Source organism: Betta splendens, chromosome 6, assembly GCF_900634795.4.
Source record: "Betta splendens chromosome 6, fBetSpl5.4, whole genome shotgun sequence".
Taxonomy (NCBI): domain Eukaryota; kingdom Metazoa; phylum Chordata; class Actinopteri; order Anabantiformes; family Osphronemidae; genus Betta; species Betta splendens.
In genome coordinates this window covers 15,724,195-15,750,671 of record NC_040886.2, presented here as the reverse complement: position 1 = coordinate 15,750,671, position 26,477 = coordinate 15,724,195, and the positions used below count along the sequence as shown (strand labels likewise).

The 26,477-nt window shown below is 48.2% G+C and overlaps 1 protein-coding gene across 3 annotated transcripts in view; it reads right to left on the bottom strand.

The window, feature by feature from the left end:
- Positions 1-26,477, bottom strand: part of kcnq1.2 (potassium voltage-gated channel, KQT-like subfamily, member 1.2) — an 88,256-nt gene that overhangs the window by 33,324 nt on the left and 28,455 nt on the right. For 2 of the 3 annotated variants that reach the window (XM_029153390.3, XM_029153391.3), the window contains 3 exons: positions 1,400-1,475; positions 464-558; positions 123-163 (listed from right to left, as the gene is read on the bottom strand). In XM_029153390.3, coding sequence (XP_029009223.1) covers positions 123-163; positions 464-558; positions 1,400-1,475 — 212 coding nt within the window. Of the gene's footprint in view, positions 1-122; positions 164-463; positions 559-1,399; positions 1,476-12,656; positions 14,798-26,477 lie in introns of those variants that run through there. The other variant, XM_055509567.1, reaches the window with a different exon arrangement.

Sequence of the window (26,477 nt, the reverse complement as noted above, 5' to 3'; positions counted from 1 at the left end):
CACCCACACACACACACACACACGCCACGTCCTCCCTGCTGCTGGTATTTAGTCTCGTACAGAGATGCAGGGGGATGATTGCTGTCTATCAGATGTAGATTGACTGTTCGCTGTGGATTTACCTGGAAGAAACATTCCTGGCTTCCCCAGCGTCCCGTCCAGCCTGAAGTGAAAGACAGAGCGCTCGTTTATCTGCCTTATGAGCACAACAGTGATGTGAAATGATAAAAAAAAATCAAAGCTGGAAATAAGTGGGATCAGCTTTTATATGCCAGTAAAAGACTTTTATACGTGTGATGCAATGAATTCAGTGCTTCCTTTGAGATGCCAAGCACTGAACACGAACAATGAGTGTTTGAGAGGTGTTAGTCAGCAATGAATGCAATGAGGCAGCGGAGGGACAGCGACTATGACACATCCAGCGGAAAAGTCAGCAGAAATGAAGAGCAATCTCACACGCCACCTTCGCTGCAGCTCCTTGATGCGGACCATCATGTTGAGGTGACCCTGGGAGTACTGCTCGATCACGTCTCGCACGTCGTAGGGTTTCCTAGCTTGCTGCAGCACCCATGGGCGTGCGTGCGCGCACACACACACACACACACACACACACACACACACACACACACACACACACACACACACACACACACACACACACACACACACACACAGAGGGACACAAAAGCCATTGTCAACCACAGCCTCTGTTGCTCGGGCCCCAAATACAGCCTCCCTGGGTGCAAAGGCTCCATTGTTACCGCCGTGCTTGTGTGCACGGGCTCTTACAAGTGCACGGTCATGTAAAAAGCGACCTTGTTAAGGTTCTTTCACAGCTTTGTTCGGCGTCAGGGAGAACCCGCTGAACTCTTTAGGGCATCCTCGCTCCACGCCGAGCGGAGCGGAGCGTCTGCAGCTGACATCACTTAGGCCATAATCGAAAACACATTGAGCACCTGAAAATGGGTAAGGACTTGATTTGGCAAAAAAAAAAAAAAAAACATGTAGCGTGAAAATCACTTCCTACGAATCCTATATAGGATTATGTTATGTTAAGGGTAAAATTCACAGATTTGTGCAGACGTCAGCGCCGTGTGTGAGTTTCACTGACGTCCCACTGTAGCAGATTTCCCATGATGCTCCGGGTGAACTGAGCTGAGCACAAAGGCGACACGCAGGTGCAGGTTTCAGGCATTTCACATGTGTGTGGACGTACACACACATGCACGTGCACAGCAATGCTGCAGCTGATGTGTACCCTTGGGACCCCCCCTTCCTTTTCCTGTATAACCGCATATACACTACGCACACTTGTCTACTGCACCGCTCACTCTTGAGTGGGATTTATCTGTGTCCTCCCCCACTCTCGCTCACTTCTCTGGATTTCTTTCATGCTTACCTGAAATTTCCTCCTGGCCACAAAGTACTGCATGCGCCGCAGGACTTTTACCGCTGACCTCTGTTCATGGGACAACCTGTGAGGGAAGAGCAAGATTAGTATAAAGGCAAATATGTTAATACTACACATGCTTTCTTGGTGTTGTTTCCTAAAATGTTGTAGTGAGCACATGCGCATTCATGTATTAAAAAAAAAACCACACGTTGTATAATAACTTGTCAACTCAGATTAATTCCCATTCTCTGTTTGTGCCAGCTTTATCTGTGAAAACTGTGTCAGCAAGTTCGCACAAATAGAAACCGAAGAAATCCAGACCCAACTCGCGAGGAGTCTCAAAACACATGGTCCCCTCGGCTCAAAGCAGCACATCTGTGTCAACACAAAGAGAAACCCACTAGTACAGAAAGCATTTAATGCAAATAACACGCAGACTGGTGCATGCATGCCGTAGTGGCTAAAAGAAGCAGGCGGTTTCGCGGACTGGGCTGAAAACGCTGCATGTTCCACGTGTGACAGCAGAAAAGTCATATTATGAAAAGTGGGAGTGAAAACGTGAAAATACACAAACGCACATGTTTGAGAAAGAGGGAGTTTGACAACATCATCCAGGCTGTGACCTCGATTCGAGGCCAGGACCCAAGCAATTAGGAGCCGTCATTCAAATCTCACAATAAGATGCTGAAAACGCAAGTCCACACAAATGAACCACAGTATGGACACGCGCCAGCAGTCGTTGCAGTGGATGTTCAGCTGTTCAAGCGACGCGTTCTTCTGTTCAACAACACGCAGAATGTTCTCATATGTGCTTTAAACAGAAGAGCATTTAACGAGTGCGCGTCGTGTTGTTCAACATCGAGGCCACGTCGCCGTCAGAGAGGACACGTCCTTCTGCACACACAGGGCAAAATACACACAAACACACACACCTCCCTCCCCAAACAAGGGTCTTTGTGGAGTCAACAAGTCACTCTGAGGTCTTAATTAGGCCGAGGCACCACAAAAGGACTTTACGGACAATGCGCTGACATGGGACCATAAAACACGGACATCAAAGGCGCTCGGACCGCTGCCTTTTTTCCTGCCCTCCGTGCACGGTCTGCTCAAGCTATAGAAGGAAATGCACACAAACAATGCTCACCATAAAGAGCATGAGCCCCCCCCCTCGCCGCCCCCAAACGTCACTCACCCACCTCTTTGCTCTAGTGCATCGATGAGAAGGAGGATGTTTTGTTCCTCCTCTCCTGGTTTCTGTGCGATCAGGAGGTTCGGGCATAATTTGGAAAGAAAACACATGTAGGAAACGCAACACGTGCGGTTTGGACGGCGGTGCGACTGAACGCCACTCCCTGCCTGCCCTCCTCCGGCTTCCTGCGTTTGACACAAATGATAAATGTGATAAAAGAACAACACAGAGGGTGTTTTTTTAAAACCAACACCTGCCCCTCCTCTCCCCCACTGACTCCATTACACATTTAGCAAACAGAACCTGGAGGAATGTGATTCCCACATCTCTGTGCCGATGCTGCTCCTCAGACGCTTGACGGCTCTGACTCATCTCCTGTCTCCTGTTCTTTTTTTACATTGTGGTCAGTGGATTCTATGGACTCCTCTTTAGTCAGCAACGCTCAGATCTCACCCGCAGCGAGTTTAATCTATTTTCCATTGTCTTGCGCTGTAAGATTTATACTCTTTTAAATGCACTATGCTTTATTAGGTCAACCGCATGGCTCCTCTGCAAGCTGCACACGATGGAGCCATGAACTGGCCTCATCCTCATTTCAAAGGCTGTGACAGATTTAGCCCCAAGGCCTCCACGCTCCCGTCTCTCTTACTAGGTTTATTTTTTTTGTATTTTTTTTCACATGGTCACTTTGGAGATCTTAGGGTTGTCAATGGCAACTCTCCCTCATCCCCCACCTTCCTTGGCAGGGCACCGTCAAATATCCGGTCCTTCCATGGTGCGCAGCAATAACCTCAGCGTCAGTGAGGAGAATGCAGCCTCAGACATCAATGTGCTACGTTCAGGGCCCAGCAAGGCCGCTGGCCCGCTGGTGTTTGCATCTGTGCACGTGAGATAAGCTTCGAGACTGGTTCAGTCAAGAGATGGACTCGGCTGTTCTGCTCCAAAACAGACATGTCTTTATCATATCTGTGAAGGATAAGATGACTGCATTCTTTTAAACATGTTTGATCAAAAAGTGATGGCGTGCCAGGAGAAAAATGAGAGACACCGGTACAGTTACACTGTTAAACGAACAGTGTGGTACAATTTGAAGATGATGATGGAAGACACAGCAGATCAAACATTTTTAAAGCAGCAATAACTAATTTCAACCCAAAAATTCTGAGGATTTCAGCCACTCTCTGTCTTCTTGCCCCTCCCTTCCTGTTTCTGCAACTGCGTCATTTGAGCTTCCTGCTCAGAACAGCTGTTAGCCATCAGCTGAAAGGTTATTGTACATTTGAACTGTAGCATTGCTGCAATATGTCAAGGGGTGAGGTTGTTTTAAAGAGTTTTATGATTAGCGGTTTACTGTAGGTGGAAACAAAAGCAGCCAAACTAATCCAAGGCTGCTAAGTTCTGTACAAGGCTAATACACTGATCAGTAAATGCTGTTCAAGACATTCAAGCCACATCAAACACCAGAGCACATTAGGAGCTAATGACAAAGAAAGCAGGACATGTTTGATGTTTGCAGCCACAGGGACAAAGAACATTGGAGGTTAAAAAATATATTTTGCAGTTTCTGCCATCAACAGACTAAATACAGCAGAAAGGAAAGATCAAAAACAAGCTGGAACAATGGCCATGAGAACAGATTCATTGAGACGAAGCCCTGAGAAAAGGTGGTGGCTGCAACTGGTGTTTAACACTGGCCTAATTACAGAGTTGGATAGATTTGGGGTTAATCACACTGTCTTTGGTTCCATGACCTTCTTGTGATGTGTTAGCTGAGTAAGTAATGCTGGGTCTTATTTACGAGACTTACGAGAAGAACTGCAACAGTTTCCTTAGTCTGATAACTAATGATTAATTCATCTTCATACTTGTTTTGTATATTTTCTATACACACACACACACACACACACACACACACATACACACACACACACACACACACACACACACACACACACACACACACACACACACAGAAATCCACATCCACCGACCTCCACAGGAAAGATGAAAACCAACGCAGACATGCAGCACACTCACACACACATGAAGACAGGAGGGCGATTGGGTTTCTCTAGTGGGGGAGGAGGGTTTATAATTCATTGCCTAATAGGATTTGTTGCTGTTTAGGAGGATTAGGCATGTTGGAGAAAGAATCTATTTATTGCTGCCAGTCGGGGGGTCCCCTCCGCCTGGGTGGGGAGATTTTTGGGGGTGGTAAGTTGTGAGGTGAAGTTGAGGCGGCTGCACACTGGACCCTGAATCTTTTTTTCCCAGTCAAGACCACCTTCGATTATCCAAGTCCACCCCCTCCGCTCCATGCTCCTGGTCCTACAGCCACCTTACTTGGATTAAATCTCTTTCATAGCTCTGATAATCCAGGCACATGAGCCCAGCGGTTGGTCATGCCAATACACATGGTTGTTCATGTGTGTGCGTTGTTTTGCAGGGACAATTAGCAGCGCCTGGTCTTTGGGGTAGCGAGGACCTGCAGGAGGTGGCGGTTACAGACATGCCCACGTTCAGCCTGGTTTAACCCAGGCCGTGGACCCAGCAGGACAACGGAGAAGAGAAAGGGGAGAAAGAAAAAGGAAGAGGTGGAGGGTGACCTGTGCGTCTTCTTAGCTGAGGCACCTTTCTTTAAGCCAATTAGTTTAGATTATAAAACTAAGTTCCTTGATCATTATTTTTTCTTTCATTTGTATGAGGGGCTCCCATTGGGAGCTTACTGACTTACTGGCATGCTTTTAAGCAGCAGTGAAAGATTGTAAAAGCAGATGAATATGGAGAGATAGTATTGTTCAGCCTCCATTTAATGATGCAACATCTCCATTAATAGCTTAGGAAACCAAATCTGCTGATTGTACTTAGTTGCTTTTATTAAGTAAATGCTTGAGTGAGGTGAAAGAAAAGATTTCCAGAGGATTTCAGATTAGCGCTACGCCTAAGAGCTCTTTCAAAAAAAAAAAAAACGTGGGAGGAGTCCTGCTAATGAACAACCACCTTAGCTTGGTTTTGTTTAACACGGCCATAAAAGATAAAAGCAGGCAAATAAAAACAGACTAAATCATCCGGTCTCCAGAAAACAAACTTTTCTTTATCTCCCAATCACATCTCTACATTGTTAAACTTAGGCAAACCATTACGGCAGCCTCCATAATCAGTATAACAGTCGTTAGGCTGAAACTGGAGGGAGCTGCAGCTGGAGCAGTACTAGTTACCTCCTCATGTGGGATTTACGGCAGCAGATGATGCAGAGGACGTCTTTAATGGCTTCCATTCCTCGTCCACCGTACAATTAGCACTCTGCCTGTGACCAGACCAATCACAGCCTGCAAGGCAGTTACCCTCAACCTAGACCTAGACACGTTATCTGTGTAACACACTCTCTGCCTGCTCTGATTTATATGATTGTGTTTATACGTACAGTACAGCTCTCGCACTGTAGCAGAGAATAGGTTTTGACTTATAGGATTACAGTTTACAAGCGGAGGGCAGCCTTTATGAGGCCCTGCTCCCAAGCAGTACATGTATGTTAGACACAAAGCCTGGATTTAAGAAATGTGACTCAACTGACTTGGTTTACAACGATATTAGGCTTGTTTTGACTACCTCCGGACTGCGTGAGAGAACGTGCATCAGAAGGGGCCCCCGTGGCTGGCAGGGAGAAGCTGAGCACCGCGGGGTGTTTTGTGACTGGAACTAATGATAGACCATATCAGTTCCTCTATGTGCATAAGCACACAGGGAACAAATGAGCGTGATGAGGTCCACTGTTGTATTTCAAAGGCCACCACGTCCAGAGGCTGGAATGTGTGCGTACGTAGAACCTGCTGCTATAGTGGCATCAAATAACTGTACATGGACAGTTCATGGGCCCATGGGAAGAGGAACGATGATCAGATGTTCTGATGGGTCCAGCAGAGTCTATGACTGGTTAAACTGGCCCCTCTAACGTTTTGTGACATGAGAGGTGAGACGCACCATCACGCACTCCGATGGTGAGTTATGGCTCACTGCTGACTGCTTCTTCGAACAAACCCTCTGAACAGCTGTTTAAGCAGCATTTGAATACTGTGCGAGGCCCTGGGGTAATATTCCTATCTAAAATATTACCTCACAGTAAAACCTGGACATTTTAGGTCAAGATGATTCACAGCCAGATCCACTCATCTTGAAGCTGGGCACCAAAAACACATAAAATGAGAGGGTGAGAAAGAATAATAGGAAAAAATCTTCAGGACTGAACAGGGAAATGTGTATGTTAGAATAAAATATTAACCTGGAGAAATGTGTCAAACTATTTGGTTAAAATGATAAATATTTGAACCCCTGGGCCAGTTAAAGCCCATACGAGACAGATACAAAGAATCAATTTGTTGTGACTGATGTAATACCATCATGATATCACTACCATGACCTAATAAAAACAGTGCAGTTACAGAGCAGTGTAACGAATATGATGAAAAATGAAGGCTCCACACTCACAGACGGGAAAAACAGACGCGCTGGCTCTGAGCCTGGAGCATTAAATGACAGGCTGAAAGTCAGGGGCATTGATTTGTCATAGGACAAAACTAACCTGAGATCTGCTGATATCTGTCAACATGCTTCACTTCACATGGGAGGGAAACCGCACCGAGCAACAGTGTTTACATCAAACAATATGGGAGAGAGAGAAATACATAGGAATGTGCCTCAAGAAGAACAGGAAGAAGCAGCGGTGGCATTCATCCGCTCTTGGTAAGAGAGCGGTTGTCTGAAATGAGGCGATGGGAAACGAGTGCAAAGCCATAATTGGATGCTTGTCGCCGGCCAACGTTTCAGGGCAAATTATCTATGGCTTGAGTTGCTGGAACCACGGCGAAGGAGGTGGGAACAGTGGGAGCTCTGAGGGGCCAGCGTGACGCGCTAATAGACTGGTTTTGCACCCTGGGATGACGACAGCTCGTGATGGATGGGGCGAAGGGGACTGCGTCTGCTGCTGCAGCCATGTCGGCCTGCTGACTTACTGCCAAGGTCGGATGCACGACTGAAGGCGTCGGGATCGGGATCCACTGTAGCTCTGTGCGTGTTTGCGTATGTGTCCTGAGCCTTATTTGTGTGAATCACCAGCTTGGAAATATAATCTGAGCTAAAACATAAACAGTTCTCTATTATTACTTCATTACAGAATACAATGCTGGATAAAGTCAGCTCACAAGTCTGTTTACTCCCTTTCAAGCTAATGTGAAATCTGTGCTGTAAAAACAAGCGTGTGCTAAGATATTAAAGTTGAGTGTTGCATATGTTACAACTGGACTGGAGCCAGTCCAGGAGGGAGCGTATTTCGTAGATGAAATCCTGTCCATGCAGGAGGTGAGGTAGCCTGGAGCTGTCACAAGTGGTGCTTGTCCACCTCTATGGGAAAAACACGCTCACGTGCAACACACACACCAGAGCACATATGTGTATATAACAGATAAGGACGCACGCACACACACACACGCACACGCACACGCACACGCACACGCACACACACGCACACACACGCACACACACACACACACACACACACACACACACACACACACACACACACACACACACACACACACACACACACACACACACACACACACAGCCTTGAGCACATCAACAGGAGGGGAAAGAGCGAGAGAAAAAGGAGTAAAAGAAAAGTGCAGATAAAGAGAGTGGAAGGAGAAGTCAGTTGCACACTGGGTGCAAGAAGGGCATGGAAAAAAACATAGGAAAACGCAAAAATCAGCAGAAAAAAAGAGGGGGAGGAAAAACCTGCCTTCGGCCTCAGAAAGGGAGGAGGAAGAAGACGAGGTGAAGGGAGAGCGAGGGCTGCGGGGGACTGGGCCCGGGGTCTCCTCTCGGCACAGACACGTGTGCAGACTTAATCAAGTCGACGGCAGCCGCTCACATTTCCACACCGCTCCCTGGCCGCCTGCCTGACAGGTCCGAAGGAGGGAAGGGAGAGCAGCGGGCCCGTCCCACGCGCCACCCGGGCCCCGGAACAGGCCCGTTGGAGGGAGCGAACGGGCAGGAACCAGCTGGACCCCGACTGGAGCGGTGCTGCTCACCAGCTGCCGGCGCAACCTGGGTTTCTGAGGTCGCATTGAGCTTGAATGAGCCTTTGGTCTCACACACACAGTGAAGGTTCACACACCTTCAGCCACACATTCACAGAGTCACTTCTTATTCTTGACAGTTTCTCCCTCTGAGAAAAAAAAGACAAAGAATATACTGTACACCTTCACTTCCCTCTATTTTCTCCTCCAACGCTCCTGTTTCACTTCCCCGCTCTTTCTTCTCCACTCGCCCGAGGCCAAGCGGGTCCGGGCCCACGGTGGGGTATGACGATGTCATTTAATAAGCAGCTTAACTCCAGCACACGCCACAGGGAAGGACGTGCACAGGCAGCTACAGTGCACTATAAAAAAATCCCCAGGCACCTGCTTTTAATGTGCAGTGCAGATTCCTGTTCCTGCAGCAGAGCCCGGTGTCATTCCATCGGACCCTTCGAGTGAAAGTCCCCGGCAGAGATGGGAACGGAGACACGTTTGGCTCCGCGCTGCTGTTTCTGAAGAAGCACGGAGGTGTAATTCCAACGCATCGCCCACACAAGGGCCAGTCTGTGCTGCTGTAATCTGTCCTAACATTATGCACAGGTGCCTCGGTGATAAGGTGAAAGGATGCAGATGCGCCCGCGGCCGCGTCTTAACGGGAACATCTCCCGGCGCCGCCTCCGGTGCAAAGCTCAGGCTTAAACATATGCACGTGTGTGGGTGCACACACACACACACACACACACACACACACACACACACACACACACACACACACACACACGCGGGGGGAGCCTTTCACCGGCCTCCCGCGACCTGCGACTGAGGGTTAATTAAGTGAATGGAGATGACAATGAACAAGGGCCTCCCGCAGGCCAAGCCATCACTCAGGCCTGATGTAATGAACACCCACCTACAGGTGCTGAGCCCCAGACAGCTTCTCACACGCACACACTGAAGTGCCTTGTTCAACACATGCGGGTGCACGCATGCAGTACGCGCAGCTTATCATTAACACACGCACACTGTGTGCTGGCGCCACATCACTTTATAATGGATAACAAACAGCGGCGCTCATGTGTGGACCATCTGCCTTCGGAGACAGGCAGGACATGAAAATCCATCACACAAGTCAAGCTGCTGTCATTTATTGAATTGATGAAGGAAGATATAGACGTTGCCAGAGCCAGAACTCCACAGCCCTCCAACGTTGACCTGCCACCCCCCCCCCTCACCTTTTCCATTTCCAATAAATCATTGAACTCCACCATTTCCTAGTAACATGCAAGGTTAGGTGCTCAGCTTCTGCCCGGGTTTTATGGCCTTAATTAAAGGACTCTAATTGCTTCTGAAAAGAAATAAATAAGGCAGCCAGCGGAGCGCATCCCAGTGGTAACGGATTATTTCCTTCCTGAAAACAATAACAGAATGTTCTGCTCCGCTCCCGGGGGTCCGGTTTCTGACTCTCCGCCTGAGTTTCAGACGTGGACGCTCGTCTCTCTCCTGTCATCAGAGCGACTGGAAGGAAACCTAGGCGTGAACGCTCATTTCTGGATCGCGATGCTCCCACGTCGCTATGATCGGCCGTAAAGTCGAGCTTGAGAACCAACTACTGCCATGCCTGCTCCGCATGTAAGGAGAATGTCATCACAAGCTCTGAGCTCGGCATCACCCAGTGTAACGGCAGGTTCGAGGCTACAAACGCCGGGAAGAAGAAGCCTGGAGGTTTTATACCATGGGAGCGTCCATGTTTTTGGAAGAGAGGTTCATCTTGGAGTGGAATGCAAATATTTAGCTTTCCCCTGGTATAAAATGAAAATTACACAGTAGGAGAGGAATACCTGTGTAGCTACTACCCAGGTGACCGCCAGGCTGGCTCCACGCACCGGGCGTAAATACAGTAATTACCTACGGCACTCGCAGGCACTAGATTCGGTTGTTGTCGGACAATGATTCACGGCGAAAAGCGGAGCGGTGCCGGCTCCGCGGGACCGTGGACGACACAAGCCCCCGGGGGGGCCATGAGAATGTCTCTGCGAGATGGAGGGTAGACGTAAATATTTGTTGCTCTGTGATAACGAGCTGGGGATTTATTTGAGTTGAAGACACAACAGCTCGGCGCGGCGTCAACAATGCTGCCGAGGGGAAAACAGGCGAGGGAGGGAAAAACGGGCCCACTTCAGTGACTGAAGGACTCGTACCGCGAAGGCAACTTGTGCTGTGGAGGAAAAAAAAGGCCTCTGGCCATGGGGACGCAAACACCTCCACTGTTTACACAGTGTAGTTTGACTTGGTGTACAGCGACCACTGGTGCACTGCATGGGGAAGGAGGGAGGGAGGGGGAGGGAGGGGGAGGAAGGGGGAGGAAGAGGGAGAGTGCCACCTACAGAGAGCTTTGACCTTTGCACCGCGTGGAGGAGGGAAAAAAGAAACGCGAGCGCCGCGTCCTGTCTGACGCAACACGCAGCAAAGATTTCTACAGTGCAACTGAGAATCCGCTCAGATCGGAGCACGTGTGTGGTGAGAGTGGGATCAAACGCAGCGTCCCCTCACGTCCGCGTGTGCGTAGTGTGTATTTATGCGACTTAAGTCCCAGAGCTCTGTGAGCGTCTCAAGCTGTGTGACTGCTTAAATGGATTTTCCAGAGGCCCACGATAGCAGTGCCATGTGCGAGAGGTTCTTTCCCCCGTGTATTGGCCGTGGCACCCCCGACCCCCACCCCCCAGCAGCACCTGCTCCACCATAAACACACCTGCACCAAAGTAAAATGACGCACACGCCCCGGCATGGAAAACCTTCACAATAGAAGCACAACACAACAGGGATGACCACACAACACGCTAAACCAAAAAGGCTGAGTGTTTTTAACATCAAAACAACCTATAACATGCTGCTGTAAATGAGCTTTAGTTAGTTTAGTTTGAAGTGTTAGTGCAGCGCTCATTCATCTTCATTCACTGGAGGCTATGGAAACATCTTGGTTCCTTTCCTCTTCCCTTCTTTGAATCTCCTGCCATCATTCAAGGACGGGAGGGACCCAACCTTCTCCAAGTAGAGCTACTAAGTCGGCCAGAAAATAGTTTTTAGTGGAAATGAGGAGCAGAGCGAAGCCACTCTCCCTCGTTGGAACAGGGCTGGTTTTAAAAACACGCCTGATGTTGACGGCTGTCGTGCAGCGTTTTAACATGCAGAAACGCGGATGCTCCTTTTTCCACTGGAAATGTTTCGCTGTTTGTTCAGCGACTTGTACCGTATGTAGTGAAAGTAGTCCACACGTCTGCATCCAAACACAGATTCTATAAGGAAAATAAACAGTGCATCACACCAGTGGGAATTAAAAAAAACCCTGCACTGCCCCGACGACCCAGAGGAAGATATGTGTTGGGTTCAGTGGAAATGGTGTGATGATTTCTGGATGTTTATTGGAGTGTGTTGCACTGATGCGATGGGTGACAGGTGCTGAGATGGGGTCCAAGCACAGACACTGGATGATGGCTTGCAGATGATGGCTTCTTTTTTCCCAGAGCCCCACAGCAACTGGACCCAGCCCAGTTGGCTCACTGATGGCAGCGCCGGGACCGTCTCTCCCTTTTTCTTCCCCCTCCTCCCCCCTCCTCCCAAACCCAGCCTCTCCAACTTACAGGACTCAGGCTGGAAAATAACGACTTGTTGCTGCTCACTTGAACTGGTCTGATATCGGTTCAAAGCCTCCGGACATCGGCGCTGTGGCTAAAGTAGCATGATATAATCAGGCACTGTGCCAGTGATTAATAGGAGGAACTCCAGTCATATGTCTAGTCTTAGTCCTTCACAAGGAAGAAAACCTATTCCCACTTGTACAGTGTGTGTAATGTGCACCACAGCCGGGATTGTGCTCTATTTAATGGAAGGATACATGTCACAATTAACCCTGTGGTTGGGTGTGTGTGTGTGTGTGTGTGTGTGTGTGTGTGTGTGTGTGTGTGTGTGTGTGTGTGTGTGTGCCTTCCCAGAGGCTCTGCAATTCTTACATTAAGGCCAGTCAGTCAGCCAGTTAGTCATTAGGAGAGGGGTTGTCACTAGTGGGCCTGAAGGTCATTCATCACCCGACAAGCCCACAGGACAGAGACAGGGGAGCTCCCGCTCTGCCAAACATCCACACCTACACACACACTGAAGCCACAGACTGAAACAGGCACCAGGAGGCTTTGCAGAGGAGAAGCAACTCGAGCCGAATGCATGAATAAGACATGAGGCACACAAACAAAATGTCAGCGCTAATACGACCAGAGCACATTCTGATTTCTCCAGTTCCTCTTAAGTGCATTAACATCTTGCAGCCTCCTTTGTGCATTTTGTATTGTACAGCACATGTAAGAAAATTCACAACACAATAGAAAAGTGGAGGGAGTGGATGCAAAAACAACACAGTGTCAGCACACGCTCTGAGCCCTTTTTGTGTTAATTCATCACACATGGAAGAATATTTCTGCTTTAAAAACAAATAAACTGTTTCATTTGCCTGCCAGTCAAATCCGTGCTGCTTTGTCAACCGTGACAACCGCATTTAGCCGGGCAAACACAAAGATAAGCGGATGTTTTCAGACGATAATAAGCTGCTGAAAGGAGAGTATCTGCGTGGTGTAAGGCTGCATGGAAGCGCCCTTTTAACCTGCAGTTCAGAAAAAGGCTTTTACACTATCAGCTAAATCTGCTGTCTGAACTAAGAATCAAGACAAAACACCTTAGTTCACTTCCTTTACATTACGGTTGATTGTGATGTTTTGGCAGAAACTGAACTTAATATCAGTCTGAAAGTGCGTGACTGGAGCTGGTGGGAGCTGAGATGTGAACCGAATATCACAAGTCCCTGATTTAATCTCATAATAGTCGGCTTTAATGTCCAAATGTAAGACATATGTGGCTTTGCTTTGGTTCGCTCGCTCGGGCCGTGTAGTACAATCTCCCAGGGCAAGACCCAGGAAGGAGAATTTGCATTGGAAGTGAAGCGTTCGTGCTGGTGTAGTTTGATGCTAATTAGCCGAGACATCATAAGCAACCTCTGGTTGGAAGATTCAGGGTAAAGTCTATAAATGATGCGCGTTTGGAGTCTGATGTGCAACATCAACAGACGATGAAGGGGTCACGGAGAAGACACGATTTAATAATGTAGGAACAGATAAAAACATTTGTTCATCTGATCAAACATCAAGCACATGACGTCTGCTGCTGATGGACGCTAACATTACCCTACACACACACACGCACACACACACACACACACACACACACACACACACACACACACACACACACACACACACACGGCCACAGCAGTGGGAGTGTTGTTACTGTTATCGGAAGAGCAGGGATTTGTTTGAAGCAACAAACCCAGGGGAGCCTCCGTTCATATGAACAATGATATGGATCCTTATCTCCTCGTCTGTCGCTATGGGGCCTGTGGTGCACTACACCCTCCCATCAGCGGCGGCTCGGCAGAACGTCATGTCTCAAATGAAAATATACGCTGCTACATAATGCAAAGCGCCACAGATAGCTTACTAATAATAGCTTGTTAAAAGTCCTAACACCTCTCTGACATACAGTAGGATGAAAAGTCCCTCTGTACAAATGCTTTTACTGCTAAGAGCCTATAATACTCTACTTTCTGGTCTAACCAAAATAAGGCTCAGTTAAACTGCAGATTATGCAAAATGAGACGGTGCGGTGTGTGAGCCAAGGCGACAAAAGCAGCAGGAATTCTGCCTTTTTCCTGTGTTTTCTCCTGTGTGTCGCTGCCTCCTGATACCGATCTGTTGTTCATTAGGCCCAAGTACCCGAGAGACACTAGTTGACAGGTGAGGCAGAGCGATAGTGTACAACAATCAGTGGAAGTGTAACACAATGGCAAAGTCAGTGTCATTGCTGCTCCTCATAAGGGATTAGCCAGTGACAACAAGCAGGCAGTCAGCAAGCGTCCCCGGGCCCAACCGCGTAGCTTAGCTCAGTGTGTGACCGGATGGTTTCCTTTTTGTCCCCACGGCGGCAGTGGGACGGACTGCGGTATGGGAATGAGGCGGGTCCGCGCCGGGTCCACATTCGCTGCTTCCAGCTCACTGGCTGTGGGAGAGTTGTTGTAGCCACACACTGGAGCAGCTATCGGATCTAGATAGGGGTTATCAGAAATAACACTGGGTAACATTGACTGTTGGGAATCGTATGCAAATGAGGACGAACGTATCAGAGAAAAGCCAAACGGGAACATGTGCAGAGGGAGGAGCGTTATTTTAGTTGACGTACAAGCTTGCAATAAAGTAAAATAATGCAGGCTGAGATGAAGCTTTGCAGACCCATGCGCTCACAGTCGACTGCATCTGCCCTTCCACGGGTCTAACTAGCCTGTCTGCCACTCTGCATCCCCTGAACTGATTCATAAAGGATCTGGTCTCATGGTGAACAGGAGGGGTTTGAACTGGCAGCCAAGATCCACTGACTGCACTTCCTGCCTCTGTGCATGTGTTTTGTTAGGTGCTTTTTCTAATTATACTTTGTGTAAACCTCTGTAGTGCTCTGTGTAGCGCATGTGTTTTTGTGCGTGAACATGTGTGTGTGTGTGTGTGTGTGTGTGTGTGTGTGTGTGTGTGTGTGTGTGTGTGTGTGTGTGTGTGTGTGTGTGTGTGTGTGTGTGTGTGTGTGTGTGTTTGTGTGTCTGGATTTGTAAAAGGGTTCACATGAGGTTGGCGGGCGCTTCCAATGCCAGTGTGTCGGAATGGAAAACCCCGGCACAATGGGAGTGGAGCTGGGACTTCAGGCTGGCCATCCGCCACCACTAACAGAGCAGTGGACCAATATAAGTTCAGTCAGCGTAGCAGTGTATGCGTGAGGAAACATCCGCCATCAACTGGGGAAAGAATACACTAAAGATGTAAATCCCATTTTCATAAATACATGTGGAGGCTGATCTACTATAGTATGTGCATGGTGTCAGAGGTCAGTGACTAAGTGTTCGTGTGTGTGTGTTCGTGTGTGTGTGTGTGTGTGTGTGTGTGTGTGTGTGTGTGTGTGTGTGTGTGTGTGTGTGTGTGTGTGTGTGTGTGTGTGTGCGCTTCAGCTTTTCCCCTCTCCTGCTGTAAACAAGGTTTGCAAGAGTCCTTTAACTGTGGTGTAAACTGGCAGCCGCACGCCTTAAAACAGTACTGAATAAAACCACTCAGTGATATGATTATCGTTGTAATTTGGTCATTAATATTTAAGAGGTGCACACGTATGCAAACAAGCGACAACATCTGTGCGCTGTCGTGCACCGATCGCCTGTTTCTGAAGCTGCAAACTGCCGCGGATTCGACAGCGTTGCCAACATGGCAGTGATTTAACATGTCAAACTGCTGTGTGTTGTGTAAAGAATTCCCATGGAACAACAGATGGTGCCAATATGGGCTGGTCACAGTATCACAGCACCAACTGTGCGTGAGATGGGCTACGTGCCTTTTGAGCTTTAACGTCACTGGTTTATATTGTGAGTGTGTGTGGTCCAGTCATGTGTTGTCAGTGTGTGTGTGTGTGTGTGTGTGCGCCTATCACAGGACACCTGCAACGACTACGATAGAATCAGACCCCTTGTTGGGGCCCCCGGTGGGAGTGCGGCTGTGTGGCTGCACGTATGTCGAGCTTAGCAGATGTTCCCCATCTATCTGTCCATCTCATCAGGTTGTGAGGCAGCAAAAATGTGCTAGTTCTAACTTATCCCCACTTGGGCTGTTACGCTGCAGCCTGTTACTGTGACTGTAAGTGAGGTTTAGCTAAAGTAAACAGCAGGGCTCTGTCATGCCTCTAGGATTCATAGCCCAGGGGCTTGAGGGAAGGAGAAAAAAAAATCTATTGCACAACTACACAATACCACTGCCTACACAGTATGTGCTGCAATGAATCATGTGCCAGTGCTGTAAAGAAACGCAATGAGATTTGAATCGATACGCTAATCAAAAACATATGCTGAACAAATGGATGCAAATGCATCCAGTGCTCATTTAAGTCAAAAGAGCATTGTTGCGTTATTTTGTAGAACTGTGATAAAATGAGTAAATAATAAACCTCATGAATTGAAAACTGAACTAATATTAACCAAGGAGTCGTTACATCCCACCAAAAGGCTTTGCTGACCTTGTGTGCTGTGCCATTAACACTACGGAAGCCTAGAGGGTCCAGAGGCTGGTTTGTGATAAATAGGTGTGTGGCTTCGATCCCAGGAAAGGCATGTTTTGGCTGAGGGAAGGTGAATGAGTAACACTTTCCCTCCTTTAGGCAAGGTGCTTCGCCCACAGCTGCTCCACTGGTGTCAGGCACAGTGGCGAAACGGCTGCGGTCGAACTGGGCAGCGTCTTAAGTGTGACTGTGTGTTGTGAATGAATGAGAAGAGCATATGGTACCAGTCACAGAGCCTCGGGTGGAAGGTTAAGGAGAAAACCAAAAGCGTGCGCTGGAGAACCTTCCTGAGAAGCCGACTGGTCCCAGAGCTGCTGCTGGTGTTTAAATAGGGGTTGAATATGATATTAATGAGGATGGTGACTCATTATCTGTGGCTCCCAGCTGTGTGTGGGTGCACATAGTGTGTGTGTGTGTGTGTGTGTGTGTGTGTGTGTGTGTGTGTGTGTGTGTGTGTGTGTGTGTGTGTGTGTGTGTGTGTGTGTGTTCTATTATGTGCAGGCATGTGTTGGTACTATTTGCCTCCCCGTTTTCCTTCTCTCCAAAAGATTAATCACCCAGATGTTTCCTTGTTTTGCTGTTGGCTCTTTCTCACATTATATATCAACCAGAAACATCTCTTTCCCTCTCTCCTAAACGCCTTTGCCCTCCGCTCCCCTCCCCTCCCCATCCCATAGAGCAATGTGTTTTTTGTTAATGGCCGTGTAGTGAATGGAGGCGGCCCAGTAAGAGCGGGATTTATTTTCCACTTGCAGTTTGATTTCAAACAGACACGTGTAATTAAATTCAAGCGTGTTCGGGAGGATTTGTTCCCTTTAAAATGTTGGAGGGCGGACAAAACTACGGTCTGAGTCTCTGCTCTGCTGCGAAAGGTTTTCAAAAACAAGCCCTAATTCCTAATGCCTGGTTTCGGGTGCCTGATCATTGGCTGTCAGGTGAGGACAGGACCCCGGGAAGCTGAAACCACCCAAAAGGACGGTTCTGTTGCACTGCAAGTCCTACTGGGTACCGAGTGTTAGTACTATGTAAGAAATACAAGATTAAAATAGACAAATCTTCATCCTGGCACTTGTATATATATTTATTGTTATGGCTGCTCAGCGAGGAAATGCAATCTATATATTATGAGGTAGGTTTCTGGGAAAGTCAAGATGATTGTCTGGATTTCGGGGCCTTTTCAGACATTTCTTCAAACGCAGAATTTTGATTTTCTTTTGTCTGGAATTCTATTAATTGCATTTGTACGTATTATTATCCGATATTTATTTTACACACACAGCTGCAGTGGTACACAGACAGGGAGACTCAGGTATGACTCAAGTCTGGAACCTAATCCTGGTTCCTGGCCACTATGTAACTCCAGCTTAGCCTATGCTGGTGCAGCACACACACAAACACACAAAGGAACAGCATCTCAAAGTGTTGGCTTGCAGCATATGCAGGGCTGGTGCTGTGAAGTGAACAGGCTCCTTTCCTATACAGCCACCGGCCATATGGTGGCCAGGGGCTGGCCTTGGTAATTGATGGTATCTGTCTGTCTGTCCATGGAGAGGGGCCCCAGGGCCCCTCTAGGACCTAAAACATACAGAGTTCCAGCATGGGGGGGTTAGTGAGGGGGGTGGTGGGGTGCTAGTGTTTCAGCACTCCTCTCCTATTCATTCATTCATCTATACAAAAAGTTAACTCCCCCAACTCCCACACCGCAGACAACAATTGCGCTCGGGTTTGCTGATAAAGGCTCTTCTCGGACTCTCTCTTTCTGCCCTCCCTCTCTGGCTCTGGCTGGCAGACCCCCTGCGTGCGGGTTAGGGTGAGGGGCTTCAAAGCCCCCTGGTCTGGGTCTGCTCTGGCCGCCTGGTTCTGCCCCTCACATCCTCTCCCGCTGCGGTGCTGCTGCAGAGTTAACCCCCAGGATGGGGCCCAGCCAACCAGATGGCATCCACTGGATGTGCTTCACTGGGTAGTGCCAGATTGACACTGGGGGAAGAGTAAGACACTGGCAAGACTTCATGGGACCAGGGCACCGCACTGGTGGAGACGTTTCGCTTATGGATGAATAATAGTTCTTAATTCATTCACTTTGAGTCCGGCTCATCAATCAAAAGGCCTTAGTTAAGGTCATACTAGCATTTACTCATTGCTTCCCTTTTCTCACGGTCTTACAGCTCTTACAGGTGTGTGTGAGTTTTTCCACCGCAGTGGTCGTTACAGTACTTCCTGGTCTCCGGGTGTGAAGTGGAGTGTGAAAGCAGAGAGCTTCGGACATCGGCGATGGGGCAAAGCAAACACATAAACACAAACCCAGAAAACACGTGAGCATCAATGTAGAATGGCAGAGACTATATCGAAGTACTGTGTGCAGTTTAACATGGATCTTTCAAATACTCCTGAGGAAATAGACCTTCAAAGCACTGAGGGTGGATCACAAGGCACATATGATGCAATGGCTCGAGTCATCGTGGAAAATAAACATTAACGGGTGATGCATGAGCTCAGAATGTGCTGAGCAGAAATCCAGATGGCACTCGCTTTAATGTCTAAGCAGTTTGTATGTGTTTCAGCACCACTCTTGCAGCGTCACTTCTAACACTTCCCCCCTGGGACATTTAATTGCATTTAAATAAAATCAGTATTGGAAAGTAAAATACATGTGTTGTTGTAGGGCGGCAGAGCATCCGACACCTGCCCACACCACAAACCCAGCCACCGCTTTTGTTGAGCCAGTGTTTGCCCTGGCCGCCCCGGGCCAGGCCTATTTGCTCTAGAGGATGGAGATGGAGATGGAGAGAGCGACCTACAGACGGAGGGAGACGAGAGAGATGAAGAGGCGAGTTCGGGCTCTTCATTTGTATAAGGCCTCTGGCACCATTCAGGCCTGCAGGCTTTGACAAATGGAGGCAATAAAGGGGCGAGGCCTGGCAGGGGCTCAATTAACCACTAGCGGGGCAGGAGGAGAGGGGAGAGGGGGGACATGGACCAGGACCCTCGCCTCTATAGAGAAGGAACAAGTGAGCTGCAGGGAGGGGGAGGTCTGGCAATTTGTTCAGCTGTACGTCTGTCTGTCGGAACATACTTGGCCAGACTGTGACACTGTCTTTTCATCGTTCTCCTCCGTGTGTTGACTTAGTTTTCTGCAGCTGAGGGGCAACTTGAACTTGTCTTACAGTAATGTAGTAGAAACAAATATGCGGTATATGGGCAAACAGTGACCATAAAGTGACACGTATTGATAATTATTTTTTGCAAGACAATAATATTGTAAAGGGAACGAGTAGCAACAAAGCTAAATATCATATTCTTGACAAAATGTGAACTTCTTCCAATCCAAATCCAACATTTACGAAATCTGGCACTCAGGCTCATGCGAACACAATGACTTATGCAGAGCCAAAGAGACAACAGTGCGTATTTAGGGGACAGGTTCACAATCCCTGCAGCAGAGCGATCCATTTCCAGTGACAGTCATTTGTGTACCTTACACTCTCGGCACCAGCCAGCTACCTCCATTCAAATTCAAATGGAAATCCAGTGAGGGACAATGGTTTGGGATTCGCTGAGAGCAATTAGTAGCGGACTCCTCCAGTGTCTGGCCCCAAGACTTTTAGCCCTGTGTTTCCATCATGCAGAGGCATTGACCCCTTTCACATGCTCAAATGGGAGAGGAGAAAGGAAGAGGACTGCCTAGCGACGCCGAAACGAGAGGAGGGAGTGGATTGGCAGAATGAACACTGTGTGTTAGTTTTCCTCTCCCGACTTGACTCCGAGAGACAAGAGCTGGAGCAGGATGGGGGGGGGGGGGGGGGTGCACGGATGTTGTGTCAACAGGGACTGCAGTGAGGACAATATTACTGTCAAGCCAAGATGTTTCAAGTCACACTTAATAAATGAGAAACACGACACTGAAGAGAATGGATGCGAAAACGGCTTTTATGGATTAACTCATCGAAGAACTGAAGCTATTATTGTTTCAAAACAAGATTTTCTTATGGTCATAAGTCAAGTTGATTTTCAAATTAGATTTTTGCGTGTCACGATTAAAAAGCTGATTCTTTGAATTCTACACACACACACACACACACACACACACACACACACACACACACACACACACACACACACACACACACACACACACACACACACACACACACACACACACAGATGAAAGTTAGCGCTGCCAGAACAAAGGTTGTTTTATGTGGGGAATTGTTTCTGATGCTGGTACTCGTTCTCGCCACACGTCTGCATTTCCTGCGAAGAGAAGCCTGCGAAGGTGCTGTAACCTGCATGGCTCGACTGCCGGCCGACGCACAGGCATGCACGTGCACGCGAAGAAACACAGAAACATACACACGCACCGCAGCACATGCTCGCCAAGGGAGCGACAGCGTGACAGTACGTGCAAACAGCAACCCACACGCAACCACATCCAACGCACAGCTGCGTTTCACATGCAGCGTTGGAGGGAGGCGGAAACGACAGGAAGACAACAAAGAAGCGATAAAAAGAGACACAAAGAAGAGACGCAGACAGAAAGTGAGAGTGAGACTGAAACAAAGGCGACAACAGCGCCGAGGCAGTGATGGGGCGATTCAGTGGAAATGAGCAGCAGGCATGAGCTAAAAGTGTAAACAGAGGCTGATGCGAGGCGAAAAAGTGGAACAGATGCAAACGCCCACCTGTTGTCAGTCCATTAAATGATACAATCACCAACAACCACGACTATTGGTTGGGTGTGAGTGTGAGGATGAGGCTGTGTGTGCATCCACGCTCCTGCTGAGGCGGCTGTAAACTGACTGACAGCACGTCGGTTCAGACCCGAACCCGGGGACGGGCGCTTAATCCTTTCCATCCACCAGCTTCCTGTGAGGCTGACGTGCATCTCCTTCACACGTTCCTCACAGCTTCATTCACACCAGCACGACGGAGTCTGCGTGCGGTATTTGCCACACGCGTGAGACTGGACATAACTGGGATGTGACATATGAAGAGAGGGGAGAAGTGGGACTGGGAGCTGTCAGATTAACATTAGCTGGAGATTAGACACTAACCTATGGCCAATTTAAAGAAAGCATCACATCTGCATAATGCATGAATGCATTATTGCAGAACTCTGGCTTCCACTAATGCCTTTGTGGTCATTTAGTGCATGTCCAGATGTTGAACATCATCATCCTTGAACTGCAGTAACACCCATTCAACCATTCTGCTCGTGCAGACGTGGTGGAAGCCCCTCGCCCATCTTCATCCCCTCCTTCACCTCGACTCTCCAAAAGATAAACACTGTCGTCAGGGACCCACGCCGCCCCACTCTGCTATGCAGCTGTTGATTTTCACTCCAACTCTATCCGCCCATCGGCAGCAGGAAAGGTGACATGTTGTGGACATTTCTTCATTGTACTCTCAGGTCGCTCGCCTGTGAAATGTGTGTGCATTTAGGGGTGTGCGCGCGTCGGCATTGTTTTCCGAGCCGCTCCTGAGTGATGAGCCCCATCGAAGCGCCCGGGGGGCGTGTGCTTCTGCCTGCGCGGCCTCGCCGAGGCCTCTTCAGCTGCATTTCTACCCTCCCGTGAGGTCAAACGCGGGTCGCGGCGATAAAGGCTGAACTCCTGACACCCGTCCCGGAGAATGAGACAGCTCATTGTGTAGCAACAGATAGCAGACACAATGAGGCCCAGTCTGAGCCCTGTTTTTAGCCCAACGCCGCGCTTCTCTCCTCGGCAGAGACGCTCCTGTATGGTTGGCCAGTGACCCCCCAGTCACCCAGCCCCCCCCATCAGAGTTTAGTCCACATTTTGATCAAAGCAAATCAAATTGCAAAGGAGTTCATTCTTAAAAGCTCTGGGACCCAGTTTTGTTTTTGACATTAAATAAAAGCCAGCTGATTCTCTCTCTGCTCAGTGCATCACTACAATACTTTTCTCACTCTTTACACTGCGTTTTCTGAAGCAGCACTTGCGAATACTTGAGGTTTGGAGGAGTCATATTTTGGCGGCGGCTGCAAGAAAAGCTGGACGTCACCCAAAGACAATATTTTTGATAAAAGTCGGACATGAGGCAAATCATCAATACGTCTTACGTTTCTGTTTGTATCTCTATGCATTAGAGCATTTATGTGGGTATCAAGTTATAGACATTGATTTGTTTGATGGTACATTCAAAACTAGTCTTTTTTTTAAAACCTGAGAACAGAGGTTTTAGGTTTTTTTAGGCAGATATGCTACAAGCTATATTCCTGCACCAACTGCTCCAGCTCAATAAGTATTATATAATATTACCCTCTGAATTAAATAAAAAGGTAAACAGATGCTCACATTCACCAAGGCTCTTCATCACAGCTTTAAATAATTCTGTTACTCTTGTCATAAAGGATAAAACACATTTGTTTCAGCTGTAACAATTCTTCAAATGATGCATGAAAAAGTGTACTTTTGTTTTCCTGAGTCCGGTGAATATATAGACTCCGTTTTATTCCTCTGAGCCTCCAAGAGTTTAAATAAGCTACCAGCTCATCAAAAAGGGATTGAAAAGTGTGTCTACATGTGTCACAGCTGAGCTCCTGCAGCCTTGGCTACGGCAGCGCAAACAGAGCTGGAGGAGCAGCAGGTGTGAACGCCTCTGGGGCTGTCAGACGAGCAAATGCGCGCGCACGCACACACAGACATACACGCGCGCACACGCACACGCGCGCACACACACACACACACACACACACACACACACACACACACACACACACACACACACACACACACACACACACACACACACACACACACACACACACACACACACACACACACACACACACACCTTGGACAGTATTGCAGCTCGTTGGCTTGCTCATAATCACCACCCTTTGCTTTCGCCCACACCTCGTACTTTATCAAAGAGCCTCAGGCGATTTAGTCACCAACCAGGTGGCCACGAGGAATGAAATGAGAAAAAAAACTCGTGTCAAATAAGAACCCCGTGCCCCAAGGCACACAACTCATCACTTTTGCCAGAGAGAAGGCCTGCTCAGCCCAGCTGTGGCTCTTGCCTTTACCGTCTAATAACCATGACCTTCACGCTCTGCCTGTCAGACCTTTATTAGTGCCTGCCACAGAGAGCGAGAGAGTGGGAGAGGGAAAAGCAATAAAAAGTCACAGATGGGTGGGACAACACAGCTGACGAACACAGAAAGAGGGACCTTTTCACATACCGTCACTCTTGATGATGACTTCAGTGACCTAAGATTGGCTGACAGATGTCGACGCCTTCAGAGCTGCAAAATGTCAATAAATGATGCTATGTTGCAAAATGAAAGAGGCCAAACTCGCAATTTGTGTATTCATGTGTGTGTGTGTGTGTGTGTGTGTGTGTGTGTGAATAAAAACTCTCTGCTCGCCTGTACACAACAGGCAGGCAGCTCACATCCTAAATCAACATACACTGGGCCTTCGCTGGAGGACTAAAAATAATATCTAGGTTACAATGCCCTGCCAAGCCCCAAACACAACAAAGTCTCAGGAAGCAGCCTTTTCAGCATGTTGCCATAGCGACTGACCACATGTGCAAGTCAGATAGGGGTGAGTGGTCAAACTAGCAGTCAGGCCGCGTTGTCTGCTTGACTATAATAGGCCTAAAATACAACCTTCATTTAAGCAGCTGCAGATGTATTGAAGATAGCGGGTTTGCACACACAGGTCACGCTGAGGGCATCTGATGAACACGGCACAAAAGGAGGTGGAACCACACAGATTTCATATTAGAAAAGAAAAAAGCCAGAGCACAACAGCTCTGGTGAGTGTATATGTGCTATGAAGGTGAGTGGAACTACTTTAAAAATATGATGCCAACTATAAACTATTGGGCAGTAAAGCAGATTAGACACTGTCCAACATTAATATGGGAGAAAAGTAGAAGGAGAGTAGAAAGAAAATTTAAGATAAATAAAACTGCTTTGACAAATGACAAACAACTCCCATTTATTCCAGTTAAACCAGCAAGCAGCCGGTCACGGCTGAGCCGTGTCTGCCTGCGGCCGACTTAACGGTGGATCTCTTCCACAGGTGAAGAGAGGAGTCATGAATCTCGGTGAAGTCCCACCGGTGCTGAGGTTAGCTGAGGATGATCCGTCCTCGTGAGGAGGGAACCATCCAGAGGCAAAGTCAACAAACAAACTGCCACTGGACAGTCTCCAGTGTCATCTTCCCTCAAAGCCAAACTAATCCATCAGCAGTAAATGGCTCCTGCAGGGGGACGGCTCATATTAGTAGCATCTACTATCACAGTAGATGCTAAAAGCAGCATTTCTCCATTTGACGTCAGTACTTACTATCATATAAAGATTGGAATGAATCCTATTTAAAGAAACGTGGCATCGCAATGCGTATAATGGAAAGCTCCTTTGTTCTGGGTTTCACATGTACAATTAATACGCTCTCCGTCCAGCGCAGGGAGAACGTCTGTGCAGTGAGCTAAGTGTCAATAGCTTCGACCTTGGAAAGCGCTCTCCTCTCCAGGTGGAGAGTTGAGCCAAGGTTGAGCTCGACTGAAACTTAACAGGTTAGAACACATGGTCTCTTTTTAATGGTTTCGTGCAGCTGCGGAGAAAACAGATTCCATTTGGCACTAGTCAAAGTTAGAAAAAAGGCAATTCCCAATGGCACATTTACATAGCGCAGAAAACAGCCGTCCACTAAGTATTTTTCTCTGTGTGCTGCCTGAGAGGGAATAAAGGAAAAAGCAGAAAATATGAAATGTAACGCTCCGCAGCTCGACCTGACTTCATACGAAATACTCCAAACCACTGTGTGATTAAGGGCTCATACAGTGTAGTTAACGTATGAAGTCGACCTACAGCCTCATCAAAGCAGGGAGCGTTTCACCTTCTGCATGAATTTCCCTCCACATTAACCCTCGAGCTGCTGGTTTGTTTTGCCGGAGGCGTTTTTCAGACTGCGAACCAGTCGGTCAGGTTTGCAGACTGGGACTCACCGGCGAGAAGCGCAGCTGTGCTACTGACAGATCGGTGCAGAGCAGGGTGCAGCCAGCCTCCCCGGGCCCTGGCACATCAAAGCCCTGCACCCCCCACACACACACACACACAGCTCCCCGGCCAGTCACTTCAAAAGAGTTTTGGGCGCATCGCAGATTCCCATCAAAGGCTCTGGACACAGCGCTCACCCACGCAAGCAAGTCAGCCAAAGAGATATGATTAAAAGCACATTATTGGGGGAAGGAGGGAGGACGGAGCAGAGGTTCAGCAGGAACAAAGATGACAGGCCATCGGGCTGAGGGGGTCGTTCCTTACCTTCCTCACTTGTATTTAAATAATGCAGCTCAGATATGGACAAAACTGTGGCCGATCTCTCGCTTTCCAAAATGCAGACTCTGTTTTCTCCCCCCCCCCCCCCCCCCCAGAGGTCACGTCTCAGGTCATTTAATATAAGCCACTGGCTACGCAGCCAATTCACACCTGAAATTGCCCGTCGCCGGCAGCGAGCGGCCTTGAATGGCAGCATTGTTGTCACAGTGGGGGGGCTCAGACGGCAGAACACCAGCCAGCAGCCACAATGGGAACCTTAAGGCCCGCAATAAAAAAATATGAAAAGTGACCAGGAGAGAATGTAGCAAACAAGAAGTGAACGGTCTCAAA